Below are 15,242 nucleotides of genomic sequence, written 5' to 3'. Positions count from 1 at the left end.
TTTACAAACTTAATTTACTTATAACCTAAAACCTTTCGCTTACAAATGAAGTAAATTACTACTAAACTGTAATACTAATAATAATAATAAGTGACAATCAGTGCGTCACATAGTAAAGTGCAACAATCCAAATATGAATATGATTGTACTCGTGATGTTAGGCGATGGGAGGGAAGATTCCTTCTCCATCGCATATTATTACTACTTTACAGGGTTTATATTTTAGAATAAAATATCAATAAATTGAGTGTAAATTTGTACAACGAACAAGCAGACAAAAGATTCAATGGATCAAAAGCTTGAGGAGAGATTTTTCGTACGTAGAAAATAGGATACTTAAAAAGATTCAATGAATTAAGGAGATAAGATATATAAAATGTTGAAACAGAATTAATTGGATACTTAAAAAAATTTCTACTATTTGTATTATAATACTAAATACTTATAGGTATCAGATCGTGTTTTATGCAAATTGAAAAAAAACAAAAAAAATCTCAAGGCAACCTTCGTGTGTCACATGATTAACTTGTGAAAGGGTGCATTGAACACGTGACAGTGAAGTCCATGGCAAATGTTCCGAGCAATAGTTCAACCAACATCTTTGCCATTAACATATCAAACAAGTTAAAAGAAGAGACTCAACTACAACTTATGAACTTAGTAATAAGACAAATACCATTCACCCAAAAAAGTAAGCTAACAATTATTTGCTTCCTGTGACTCTGTGTCTGTCATACAATTTGGTAAGTCCAGAAACCATACAAGCACAACACTCTAAATCCTTTTGCTACACTGAATTCTCTTCTGTTATGTCCCCATACAGCAAACCTGTAGCGGCAAAAACGCCGTCCAAGAATGATTGGGCGGGCATTCAGACAGTCTGCAAGCCTTGCGACATTAGAGAATGCTGCCCATATATTAGCATTACACACACCTGCTTCCATCACCTACGACGCCATGAGATGCCTGAACCCTGAACCCGAAAAAGGAAAAGAAAAGGCCATGAGGAGGATCATATGGTCTTCAAGTGAATAAATGGCACATGTATTGAAGCAGACCAGACTACGATACCTTGAATGCTATCAGGAATCTACTTGGATGATTTGTGTTCCCCAAGGCTTTCAATCACGACCTTCTTTCTTGTGTCAAAATCAACTTTGTCTAGATCATAAGCAGTTCCAAGATAGGCATATAGGATCCTCTTCTTCTCCCGCGTCTTTTCGTCAAACTTCACAAGGTTTGGATTCATTTCATCATCCTTACTGCCGAGCATTGGGGGCTGTACACGAGCCCAGCCCCTGCGTCCATGATTTTCCTTCTCAAAGAACTCTGCCATTCGAATGGCGTCCTTAAGACCTGCTTCGTCACCGGAAAACTTAACCAGAGTCATACCCAAATGACCATCTCTACCGTACAAGGATTTCGACTTCCCACTCCCAAATCCAAGATCTGTTTACAACAAATTCCATGAGAAAACAAGTAACTTGTCAGAAGGACCTACCTTTTTTTTTTTTTATAAATCCGTTGAAGCCCTTACAATTATCAAGGGTAAGAATGGAATCTCCATAATCAATCCACGTGAAATGTCATGATAATGGCTGCCAACAGCCATAAAAGGCACAGCTTCTGAATACAAAATCCAAAGTGACTTAAAGAACCCCCTATGGCCCTAACCGTTCAATGACCACCAGACCAATGTCCAAAATGCTCCAACATGGTTCAAGGTTAATATACCATATGTAAGTGTGACTCAATGAACTGAAGTTACCAAACATATATAAAAGAGATGCGTAGAGTCTCAAACGCTTATATACCAGAGTAATTACAATATGACAGACTGCAAATATCAATTGTAACATGCATAAGCACAAAAGATCCATTAAAACGAGGATAAACTATCAAAAACCAAACAAGAAAAAAGTCTGTATTATATGCTAACAGCAACACGGCTTTTTCACCCATACTTTCCTCGACTGGGTTCCAAACCCCAATGTATCACCTGAAATTCCTAGTGTAATGCAGCACGCAACAAGGAACCAACTCTCCAACCAAGGCTAAGGTCACCATCCTAATTATACAACTGGCATCATGTTGAACTTGAAATAAAAAAGCTAACCACATGCACAAACAGATATCTTATATTATGGGAGATCTGAGAGAACATTGCTCGTTATGCCAAACAGTGCCCCTTCTTGGTTGTCTCGCTTCAGTAAGAGGTTTATCCAATTTGCCACTTTTGGCTGAACTAGCTTGACGTTCAAGTACATGGACTTGAAGGATCTGAAGTTTATCATGTAGGATGACAAAATGTGCCAATAATGAGGGGCAAAAGATGTGATAACAGGTCCAAACCCACTTAAATACAATGGTTTTCAATTAGCTTACAGGTTTAGGTGAGGCATGAAAAGTTTGGGACAGTCAGCAGACAGTGGAAAAAATAATTCAAATTGAAAGAGTTGTAATTCAGATGCAACCAAGACATTAGCAAACTACAACTAGCTACTTAGCCTTTAGAATTCATTGTGCTTGATGATCTTTAACATTGGAAGCCCCAAGATCCTGGTAATTTTTTTTTTTGGGGGGGGGAGGGGGGGGGGTGAAGAAACGATGACAATTTATTAAAACAAAAACACAAAATACAAAATAGTGGATAAGAAATCCACCATTTAGCAAAACTAGCTAAGACCTCTCAAGCAAATCTAGCAAAATAGTGGATAACAAACCTTGGTAATCCTAACCAGATTCCCTCATTCTTAACCAACACTACGAGCGGTTGTACAGGTATGAGGAAAAGCCAAGCTTATGCATAAGATTATTTCATTCACCACATAAAATTTACAACAACAACAACAACAACAAAGCCTTTTCCCACTAAGTGGGGTCGGCTATATGAATCCTAGAACGCCATTGCGCTCGGTTTTGTGTCATGTCCTCCGTTAGATCCAAGTACTCTAAGTCTTTTCTTAGAGTCTCTTCCAAAGTTTTCCTAGGTCTTCCTCTACCCCTTCGGCCCTGAACCTCTGTCCCGTAGTCACATCTTCGAACCGGAGCGTCAGTCGGCCTTCTTTGCACATGTCCAAATCACCGGAGCCGATTTTCTCTCATCTTTCCTACAATTTCGGCTACTCCTACTTTACCTCGGATATCCTCATTCCCAATCTTATCCTTTCTCGTGTGCCCACACATCCCACGAAGCATCCTCATCTCCGCTACACCCATTTTGTGTACGTGTTGATGCTTCACCGCCCAACATTCTGTGCCATACAACATTGCTGGCCTTATTGCCGTCCTATAAAATTTTCCCTTGAGCTTCAGTGGCCTACGACGGTCACACAACACGCCGGATGCACTCTTACACTTCATCCATCCAGCTCGTATTCCATGGTTGAGATCTTCATCTAATTCTCTGTTCTCTTGCAAGATAGATCCTAGGTAGCGAAAACGGTCGCTTTTTGTGATCTTCGCTAGATTGCTCCGGTCATTAGTGTGGATAAGTATATAAATGGATAGAGATAGGAAAGCAAACACAAGATGTACGTGGTTCACCCAGATTGGCTACGTCCACGGAATAGAAGAGTTCTCATTAATTGTGAAGAGTTTACACAAGTACATAGGTTCAAGCTCTCCTTTAGTGAGTACAAGTGAATGATTTAGTACAAATGACATTAGGAAATATTGTGGGAGAATGATCTCGTAATCACGAAACTTCTAAGTATCGGAGTGTGGTGTCGTCTTGACTTGCCTTATCTGTCTCATAGGTAGATGTGGCATCTTCTCTGGAAGTACTCTTCCTCCATCCAGGGGTGGTATCTTCAACTGGTGGAGATGCACAAGGTAATGTATCAATTTCACTTGAAGCTTACTTGTAGTTTCAGGCTTGGTCAAGCACGATACAAACCATGTAGTAGGAGTCCCCCAAGTCGCCGAGCTAGGGGGTCTGCTGAAAGAGGTGACAGACAAGGTAAGCAATCAGAGCTCCGACTGATTGTTCACCTTCTCCCCATCTTGCAGCAGCATGAAGGATAAAGAGAAGAAAAATGAGAAGAGATGATATGAGATACTTTTGCTTTTGAAGAAGTAACTTTCCACAGGCTTATTCTTGAACTGAGCTGGAGGGTTTTCTGGTTTCCTCCAGAGTATAAGGCCGACTGAAGAATTTGAGGGTCAAAACAAGTCCATCAAATCTAGAGTACGTTCCACCCTGCTAATATGGGATACTTTTTCTTTTGACAGAGTAATGGATGTATCGGCACGTGTGTTGTTACGCTTGTCTCCACATGCTTCCTTGTATCCTTCGCACTTGCCCTATCTGTTCCTCAAGCAGATGCGGAATCTTCCCTGGAAACATAAGATGTTGAAGATGAGTACTCGAGAGCAATGCCAGGTAAGTAATCAGGTAAGGGGTTCCAGGCAGTCAGTTCCTGGCTGGAAGCTTGATTCCAAGTGCTGACTGATTGCTCTCTTTCTCCTTGTCTTGCAGGTAAAAACAAGGCCAAAGGAAAAGACAGGGAAAAAGCATGATATGGGATACTCTTGCTTTTAACCCTGATGATATGAGATATTCTTGCTCTAGTATAGCTTGTTTGCAGAGGTATTATCGGGGGGAAAGAAAGCTGAATATTTCGAAAGGCTTCGTTGGGAGTGCCCTCTAAGATATGATGAAGGGTTGAGCATTTTTGCAGGTCTGCCTGTCCGTTGGGGATGGAGGTCGACATATATAGGAGTCTCCCTAACAACAAGTAGTAATGCTATTCCTTTACCCTGCTTGGTCATAGCACGGTAGTGGGAGCTGCCAGTTTCACATGTTTTAACTCTGTCAGAGCACTTTGAAAAAGTGGTCTGTGGTATCTGGCTCTCGAGATTCGGAGAACGATGCCTCTTCGATTTTTGAGAAAGCAATCATGCTGGGGGTCTGGCTCTCGAGATTCGGAGAGCAGTGTCTCTTCGATTTTTGAGGAAGTAATCATGTTGGGAGTCTGGCTCTCGAGATTCGGAGGGCGGTGCCTCTTCGATTTTGGAGCAAGCAATCCTGTTGGGAGTGTTGTCTCGAATGTGAGTAAAGGTTGGGCATGTTTGCTAGTCTACCTTGCCACGAAGCACAAAGGTTGACACACAGGGACTTTCCAATTATCCAGCAATGGTACTGTTCCTTTACCCTCTCTTCGCTTTTGAGAAAGTAGTCATGTTGGGAGTCTGGCTCTCGAGATTCGAAGGACGGTGCCTCTTCGATTTTGGAGCAAGCAATCTTGTTGGGAGTGTTTTCTCGAATGTGAGTAAAGGTTGGGCATGTTTGCTAGTCTACCTTGCCACGAAGCACAGAGGTTGACACACAGGGACTTTCCAATTATCCAGCAGTGGTACTGTTCCTTTACCCTTGTGGGTAATAATATGGTAGCTAGACCTTCAAAATTTATGTGTCTAAACTTTGTTAGTGCTGTTTCTTTGCTATTCTTTTACCTTTCTTGGTCAGAGCGATGTAGTGGGAGCTGCAAGCTTCACGTGCTCAACTTTGGCAGAGAACTTTGGCAAAGTTATCTGTGGTACCCATGAGCTATTGTTGCGTGTGGGAAGTGGGTGATTGAACAGTAAGATTCATGTGCTTTCTACTTCACCAGAAGTCTTCGACAGAATGCCCATAATTTCTGCAAAGCTGAGTGTGCGTGTGACAGGTGCTGACAAGGCTAGAAAAGTAGGTGCCTCTTCGATTTCTGAGATCGGCCCTCGTGGTCTCTGAGCAACCCAGCTTTTGAGAAAGCGAGCCCCTCTTCGATTGATTCGGAGAACGATGCCTCATCGATTTTTGAGAAAGCAATCATGCTGGGGGTTTGGCTCTCGAAGATTCGGGGAGTAGTATCTCTTCGATTTTTGAGAAAGTAATCATGTTGAGAGTCTGGCTCTCGAGATTCGGAGGACGGTGCCTCTTTGATTTTGGAGCAAGCAATCTTGTTGGGAGTGTTTTCTCGAATGTGAGTAAAGGTTGGGCATGTTTGCTAGTCTACCTTGCCACGAAGCACAGAGGTTGACACACAGGGACTTTCCAATTATCCAGCAATGGTACTGTTCCTTTACCCTCTCTTCGATTTTTAAGAAAGTAGTCATGTTGGGAGTCTGGCTCTCGAGATTCGGAGGACGGTGCCTCTTCGATTTTGGAGCAAGCAATCTTATTGGGAGTGTTTTCTCGACTGTGAGTAAAGGTTGGGCATGTTTGCTAGTCTACCTTGCCACGAAGCACAGAGGTTGACACACAGGGACTTTCCAATTATCCAGCAGTGGTACTGTTCCTTTACCCTTGTGGGTAATAATATGGTAGCTAGACCTTCAAAATTTATGGGTCTAAACTTTGTTAGTGCTGTTTCTTTGCTATTCTTTTACCCTTCTTGGTCATAGCGATGTAGTGGGAGCTGCAAGCTTCACGTGCTCAACTTTGGCAGAGAACTTTGGCAAAATTATATGTGGTACCCATGAGCTATTGTTGCGTGTGGGAAGTGGGTGATTGAACAGTAAGATTCATGTGTTTTCTACTTCCCCAGAAGTCTTCGACAGAATGCCCATAATTTCCGCAAAGCTGAGTGTGCGTGTGACAGGTGCTGACAAGGCTGGAAAAGTAGGTGCCTCTTCGATTTCTGAGATCGGCCCTCGTGGTCTCTGGGGAGCCCAGCTTTTGAGAAAGCGAGCGCCTCTTCGATTTCTGAGATCGGCCTTCGTGGTCTTTGAGCAGCCCAACTTTTGAGAAAGCAAACGCCTCTTCGATTTCTGAGCAGGCGCCTCTTCGATTTCTGAAGCTCCGTCGAGTGCAGATTTTTATAGGGGCTGGCATTAAGTTCCAAAGCACACTTGAATCTCCACCAGTAGAAGCTTCATTCTTGCACTTCTAAGATCTTGATTTGTCCGACCTCTTCTCTCTTCAACACCTTTGAAAATGTCTGGCCCCTCCGACCGTCGTTTTGACTTGAACCTTGTTGAAGAGGCAGCCCCGCCTTCTCCAGACAACATATGGCGCCCATCCTTCGTCTCCCCTACTGGTCCTCTTACCGTTGGGGATTCCGTGATGAAGAATGATATGACCGCTGCGGTGGTGGCCAGGAACCTTCTCACTCCCAAAGATAACAGACTACTTTCCAAACGGTCTGATGAGTTAGCTGTTAAGGATTCGCTGGCTCTCAGTGTTCAGTGTGCAGGTTCTGTGTCTAATATGGCCCAACGCCTATTTGCTCGAACCCGCCAAGTTGAATCATTGGCGGCTGAAGTGATGAGTCTCAAACAGGAGATTAGAGGGCTCAAGCATGAGAATAAACAGTTGCACCGGCTCGCACATGACTATGCTACAAACATGAAGAGGAAGCTTGACCAAATGAAGGAAACTGATGGTCAGGTTTTACTTGATCATCAGAGATTTGTGGGTTTGTTCCAAAGGCATTTATTGCCTTCGTCTTCTGGGGCTGTACCGCGTAATGAAGCTCCGAATGATCAACCTCTGATGCCTCCTCCTTCTAGGGTTGTGTCCAGTACTGAGGCTCCAAATGATCCCCCTCCGGTGCCTTCTCTTTCTGGGGCTCTACCGACTGCTGAGACTTCTCCTAAGCAACCTTTGTGAAGGCTCCCTCTTGTGTGTTTATTTTGACTCATGTATATGTACATATTTGTAGCTTATCGGGGATATCAATAAATAAGCTTTCCTTCATTTCAACGTATTGTGTTAAATACACCAAAGCCTTCTTCGCTAAGGTCTTTGAATTTTCTTTTGTTGAAGCTTGTATGTTGAAGCTTTCTGAGTGGAGCATGTAGGTTGGGGTAGTGTTCCCTTAATTTCCCGAGTGAGGAAAACTTCTCGGTTGGAGACTTGGAAAATCCCAATAAGATTGCTTGCTCCAAAATCGATGAGACTTGGATCACAGAGGTTAGTTATTGCATGTCCAAAGTCACTAGATCACGAAAATTAGGAATTTTTCGGTCCAAAGTAAAAGCAAGAAAATGATTAATAATGTCAAACTGATCCAAGAGTAAAGGCAGGGGGTGGTAGCAGATTGAAAAAGATACATGATACCTACTATCCCAAACAAGAGAACAAACCATTGGTAGAACCATTTAAAAATAAAGAATGAGATCCATCCAATCAAAATTTCTCCCTGGTGATCAGAGAGCAATGCAATAATAATAAAGTCCATAAACTAGGAACCCTGCATTAGGCTCCGTTCATGAGATGCACATCTCAACCATACTTTAATTGCCACAGAGAACACAAGTATCTCACACCAAAGAAGATTATATGGAACAACAAATCTCCACATCATATGATCCCTGCAAACTACAGTTGCAAATGCATTCTATTTATGCCACTAAGCTCGATATAAAGCCATTCCAGTATGATAAAAAAAAAAGTTCCAAATAAATTATATAACATAAATATATCTATTATGAAGGGAGGCACTAATACTGATTCACATGAACCAGCAAGACCCTCCCCTTCCACACTCAATCAAATCAACTGTAAAGGGTGACAGTAAAACTAGAGGTACTAGCATGCGTGGCTTTTCTTTTCATCTCACCTCCCCGTAAGCCCTTTGAACATCCTTGCAAGATACTATGGCTTAAACTTTTTGTAAACATTGGTATTCTATGCCAAACTATTTAACTTAACTCCCCAGGAGGAGGGCAACCTAGCAGTAATATTCTATGAAATACACATGCTGTATGCTGTATGCTGTATCTAAGACTCCCCAGGAGGAGGGCAACCTAGCAGTAATATTCTATGAAATACACATGCTGTATGCTGTATGCTGTATCTAAGAAAGGTTGTTCACTCCATCCAATACAGATGTTTAATCTATTAAATTGGCATCTGAATATACTATATGCATTTACAGATTCAAAGGAAGTGCTCACAGCTAAAATAGGACACACATAGAGCATGTACTTGACCTGGGACCAACCTCTCCAATGAACATTCTGATAGAAAAATCATAAAGAATGAGCAAATATGAACTATGAAGGAGTACTATACCTCTAATAGTACTATCCATTGCTTTATTGCCCAAACCCTCCATGCGGCCATCTTTACTCTTTCCTGTAACTGTATTATGAATTATCACCACAGGTGGCCACATAATCAGATCATCCACATTTGCTGCTGCTGCTTCAGCAGAAAGAAACTGATATGCTTTTGAGTTATCCGGGGGCTTCAAGTAGTCCCACCCCATTAGAACACACAAAGCCTTGTGCAACCCCAAGTGATCCACCCGCATGTCAGCACTATCAGAGTTGTAACTGTGCATGATGAGACTATGCATATCCGGAAAATCTTTAGAGGACCTGAAATAATGCATACCAAGGGAATTGAACAATATATTTCAGGTTTACCTCTTAGATAGCATTACAACCCTACAACTTCGGAACTCAACAGGGCAATGACGAAGATGCATTTACCAAGGATATCCTAGTGAGCTGATATAATTATATCACGATATATAAACATTCATTTTCTTAGTTCCATCAGATGATAATACTTAGGTATTTTCACTTAGTGTAAGACCCTGACACAAGGTAAATAATTTACAACAAAAAGGGATAATTTGGTAAGCTTGAGTATACATAATAAATGTGTTAAACACAAGGCTGATAGATAACAATATAATTAGACGGGGAACTGTAGCACTATATAACAACGGAGTAATTACTGCACATAAGAAGCCAAAAAATGCACCTATTGTAACTAATGAAAACTAGATTCTCTAGCACGCCAGTGGCATTTAATTTCCACTACTAATGCAAAAATTTCAGAGGGGGAAAAAGAAAACAAATATTGACATCAACATCAAAATAGCAACCTTAAATTCTCATGTAATCCTTACTTAAGCAAAATTGGCCTCTAAACTTTGCACAAAACTTACGCTACAGTAAACTATCGAACAGACCAGGTCAACTGAGCCACACACACCATTAACTGGTATTCGATTCAACCAATGCAAAGTAATAGTTTAAGTCTTTGCATTCATATTATTTCAACCTACTAAATTGTCTGTTCGACTCGTACACAAAGAAAGTCCTAGTGTTCTAGTAAATGAATCATGTGGAATAATCCATGTGAATGTGATGGAACGTGGTCTGGGTTTAAAAATTATACAGAAACAAAAAAGATACGAGGTCGTAGTACTTGAAGAGAATCAATTAGAAGAGGTTCTTGTAAAGTTCATACAAGAAACATACCACTAAATATAAGTCAAACCACATGAATGCAAAGCTAACCGCAAGAAAACCCAACTTATTGAAATGGAACAAAAACATGTGTAAAGAAGAAAATAGTAAAAAACTTGTCACCCAACAAAGTCCTTTATGACTCACATTCAATACAGAACTTGGATGTCAACAAGGGCATCAACCAATATGAACCAGTCAGTAACAGAATGTCGGGAGGCATCCGATTCTTTAGAGTGGGGAAACAGAAAGGAGATGTATGCAAACGGAATCCTTATCAATAAAATAAGCTCAACAAGCATTTTCTACAAGATCCATGCCTTGCACATTTCCATATTTATTTCTGTCAGTAACAGGATAGAAAGAATGAAGTTTGAAAGGGAAGTTATGGTGTGTGCCGCGTAATCAATGCCATTCCACTACATCCACTAACCAACAAAAGAACAGAATATGGAACCAAGTGACATCTAGTAAACCACGTCACAAACAAGTATTAAATAGCAATTGTAATACAGCCTCACATTCCTCACAATACAAGGTCATCGAAAAGCAACAAGTTCTCAAAAAGAGCAAGCAAAGATATACTTGCAGACAAAACAGTTACCAGTACTTAGAAGCCTGATAATGTAGGAAACTAAATAATATAGGAACACGGTTACCCATTGCTCCTCAATGATGCAGAATATTCCGAATTCCATAACAAATAGGAAACTAAATGATAATATCCTAGATATTACTCTTCATCATCTGAGACCAGGAAAAAAAAGAAGATAGTATCGGATATTAGCATATGGATTCATCCGGGAATAGCAAGCATACCAGTTTGTACACTGATGCACCGTTAATACAATTCAAAGTCTAAGCTCTTAGTAACCACCGAAATCCTGCTAAGTAATAAACATGCACATGCGCATGAGCTTCCTTGTATACATATTCTCACAAGGAAAAAATTAGATTCCAATGATTCCAAAACACCAAAACAAAGATTCAATCGAACAAATTCAGCCTCTCGACTTCAACAGCTCATAAAGAAAGAGCTAGTGCCCATTTTGCAACAAGTTAGGCAGCACTCGTAACAATCTAAAACAACTGTACAAAACACAACCAACACTCTTATGGGAACAGAGCATGGATCAAATCAAATGGACACACCCAACTTCCATTCAGTTGCACTGAATAATCAGGGATCTAAGCTGGGATGGACTGAGACTTGCCCAAGTCAAATACGACCCAGCTCAGCCCACTGAATCTTAGCCTGACATGACAAAGTCAGAAACACCAAAACAAAAGCTCATCTCAATCAGCTTTAGGCTAAACCAACCTGGTCGCTTGACCTTTAGGAACAATCAGCAACCACCTTCACTATAAACGATAATAAGATAATATGGGTATAGACTGATAGTAAGGTCATACACAAGTCGTTCTTCCACAATAAGTAAAGGACCGATGATTCCCCAAACACTGTCGGAGTCTAGATTTCTAAAGGGAAATCTAAGAAAAGCATAACATGAAAAGAAAACGAACTTTGGGAGACACTTGTTCTCTCCTCTCTGTGGCGCTTTCCAGAAGGTAATAGACTATTTTACCTATAAATAGAAAATATACATCCCCTTACACAGCAATTAAAGGACTCAATCATACTCCAAACTTCGTTGGAGCATAGATCTCTAAAAGAAATCTGGGAAAAGCCTAAAGTACTAAGACTCTTCCTAATCCTAAACACACATTCACAATGCCCACAGTACAGTAATGACAAATATATAGTGATCCTACGAATCATTCATGAATTTTTCACATATGCAAGCAACTTCCTAATATTCTCATAAACCTACTTATCATTTTAAAGGATATCGAACAAACTTTTTGACTTTGCATTGAATGGCTTGCATCAGGTCAGCATCAAATGCCCACACAACAATATACTTACCAACTCGATATGAATTTACGTAGAAAAGAAGCATCATATGTGTGCACCCACACAAGTCTTAACTTATAATTATCACTAAGGATAACCAATGAACTAAAAATTCAAAACAGAAACACATTAAAGCTTCTAACTTGTCGACATTACATCCATTGAACTCTTTGACATGGCCTTGCAGCCTTCAAAGCCAAATAAGCACACTTTGCTGTAATATTCACTTGATAGTTGATATATAGAATTGCAGACCTCAAAGAATAGTCTAACTTATCAAACAACTCAGACCATCAGTATCAAAAAAGTAAGGTTGGTAAAGTTCAGAGATGATAGAATAGATTCTACAACTAACCTTCAGTTCCATATAGGGGGTAAAAAACCAAGACATGAAAAAACCTCCTTGAAGAGACACCATAAACAGAAGCTACCATGCAACAAGCTATTGCTTAGCGACTGAAGCAATACGCAAGATTTCAGAAACCTACAATGAAGTCTCGTACAAAACAAGTGCAACCCTTGTAATTACAGAAAGGGAATACAATTCTCGCTTTCAAGGATATAACCAGCCTTCATTATCCACCAAATGTGAAATGACTTTTCCTTGAAGCCTACCACAGCACATAGCACAAAGTGCATATCCTTGTGCAAGCATGTCTTAAACATTAGGTGGGAGGTACTATATCCTAGAAGAAGATAATTTCACGCAAAAGCAGAGTAAAACATTTACGAGAAGTCAACATGGCTATCCTTCAACTTCACCAAATAGCTAATACCAAATATAGAGTGCCAAGAACAACAACAAAGACAACATAATCAGTAAACCCTACTTGCATTTGAAAACGAACTCTATACGTATATACCAACTTACATCTCTTAAGACAAATTCTCTCTTAAGTCTAAGTAGACCCTATTTGACCTCACTATACTCCTTCAAAATGAATGCATTGTAAGCACCGAATCTAACTGATGAACGGAAAGTTTCCTAAAGCTCCAAAAAGGTTTCTTGCTGCCATTTGATATGAATAACGCATTAATACTGCTAGTTGGATACTGATGGCTTCCTATGGCAAAGGGAAGAACGAAAATGAAAAAGTAACAGCTAGAATAGTTCGGGTTCCAGGTATAAACTAATGATACCTAACTCAACGAAAGATTACCAATACTAACAACGAACGTAATCGAAGAACAAAAATATAGTTAAAGCAATTAATTTGCACAAGACCTGACACAAGCAAGACAATGCAGACGGCCGTGCTTCCCATCCTCCAAGTAAGTCTTCCTCTGCTGCGTATTCTCATGAATCAGCTTCACAAAGTTAAGAAACGCCTTCTTCAACGCACTCTGATCAACTTGAAGATGCTTCAGACCCGCATTCTCACCTCCGCCACCAACGCCTTGCCTAAACCCCAAACTATCATGACCTCCACCACCACCACCAATCCTCATGTACTTGTTAGCCCTCCCCTCATCGCCGCCCGTTTCCCGCCGAAAGGGACTACTCGTTGGCCGACCTCCTCCGGGACCCACCGAAAACCCATTTGGATTCCCATACTGCATAAGTTGCTGCCGACGCATCGCCAATTCTTCTGCCTTGTCCCTCGGCTCCTCTTCTCCGCTGTACTTCCTCTTAGCGGGCCCTTCTGCAGGCCCACGCCCGTCGAGCCCGAGCGAATTCCAGTAATCCGGACCCGGCCCGCCCGATCCACCCGCACCAAATGGCATGAACCGGCGGGGCGGGTTCATGGGCGGAGGAAAGTCTTGATAATCGGGCGGAAGAGCGAAGTAGGATCGAACACTACCATCGGCAAGAACAAAAGTCCGGCGCTCGAGCATGTGGAAATCGTATACCGGGGGAGGTGGTGGGCCGAAAGCAGCCGGGTCGGAGAAGGGGAAGGGAGCGGTTCCGGGAGAGGGGCCAGGCGGGTGCTTGGGATGGGCGGGGCTGGGTTTTGGGGATGGGCCGGTTTTGGCCTTGGAGGATTTGGGATCGGGTGGGTTTTTGTTGTTGGTGATGGTGGTGGTGGTGGTGGTGGTGCTGGGGGCGGCGGCGTTGGCCGAGGATTCCCAGCGAGATTTGCGGCTGGAGGCGGAGGCAGAAGAAGATGGCCTGTGGAGTGGTGGGCCCTTGGGATGGGGACCTCCGGCCATCCTGGGGTTAGGGATTTGGAGGAAAATAAATAAATTAAATGAATGAAATTAAATAGGAGAAGAAGGAGAGAGAGAGAGAGAGAGAGAGAGAGAGAGAACTGAGAGTGTGAAAGTGGGAGAGGAGGGATGAGGAGGACGATGTTTCCTGTTTGCTGGGAGTTTTTTTATAAGTTTTGTCTTTACGGATGCGTAATCGGGCCTTTTGTTTCGAATCTTCCATACTCGGAAAAGCCTTTGTACTTGTAGGACAGATTTTTCCCCTTTTTTCTTTTTTTTCTTTTTTTTAATGACATTACAAACTAATTATGAGGACTCATTCAAGGGTTTAGGGTTTAGGAAGAATTGGCGATGCGTCGGCAATGGTGAGAGTGGTGAGGGAGGTGGTGATGATAGCGGTGGTGAGGACAGCGGCGGTGGTAGTGGCAATGGTGATGGTAGTTGTAATGTTTGTGGTATTACAGGGTGTGGCAGTTATGATGCAGAGGTAACAAGGGTTATAAGGGTGGCGGCAGAGTCAATGGTGCGGTTATGGTTGTGGATGTAGGTGTGGTCGTAGTGGTGGTAGTCACGGCAGGTGCGCGAACATTGGCAACAAGGACAACGAGACTAGTGGCAATTGTGATGGCGGTGGTAATGGTAGTGGTGGCAATGGTGTTGTAAGGTTAGAATTTGTAATGGTTGGTGGTGGCGGTCTCTTTGTTCTCTAAAAGATAAAATGAATTTAAAAAAAAAATTAAACAATGCCATTTTTACAAACTAATGATGGTATTACAAGAATTAAAAGTATTAATTAAATGTTTAATTCCACTTTTTATTAAAACAGAAGTAACCTATAGGCCATGATTTTTAAAATAAGTAGAATATTTTACTTTTACTAAACATTTTTGTAAATATAAAATTTAATATAAAGCAGTCTTCTGTGAAGAAAAACAATATCAAACAAGCTTTACTAATTGAGACCGAAGAGAGAGGTTACTAAAATATG

At 41.4% G+C, this 15,242-nt stretch overlaps 1 protein-coding gene across 1 annotated transcript; it reads right to left on the bottom strand.

Annotated features, from left to right (window-relative positions):
* Positions 1-584: 584 nt before the first annotated feature.
* LOC103403922 (uncharacterized) lies at positions 585-14,471 on the bottom strand. Its single transcript, XM_029096014.2, has 4 exons — positions 13,332-14,471; positions 9,002-9,309; positions 1,072-1,449; positions 585-973 (listed from the first exon to the last, which is right to left on the bottom strand). Exons 1-3 carry the CDS (start codon positions 14,255-14,257, stop codon positions 1,091-1,093), a joined length of 1,593 nt encoding a protein of 530 aa, XP_028951847.2. The 5' UTR covers positions 14,258-14,471; the 3' UTR covers positions 585-973; positions 1,072-1,090.
* Positions 14,472-15,242: the final 771 nt, after the last annotated feature.

This window comes from Malus domestica, chromosome 16 (genome assembly GCF_042453785.1).
Source record: "Malus domestica chromosome 16, GDT2T_hap1".
Classification (NCBI taxonomy): domain Eukaryota; kingdom Viridiplantae; phylum Streptophyta; class Magnoliopsida; order Rosales; family Rosaceae; genus Malus; species Malus domestica.
This window is presented reverse-complemented; position numbering and strand designations above follow the sequence as displayed.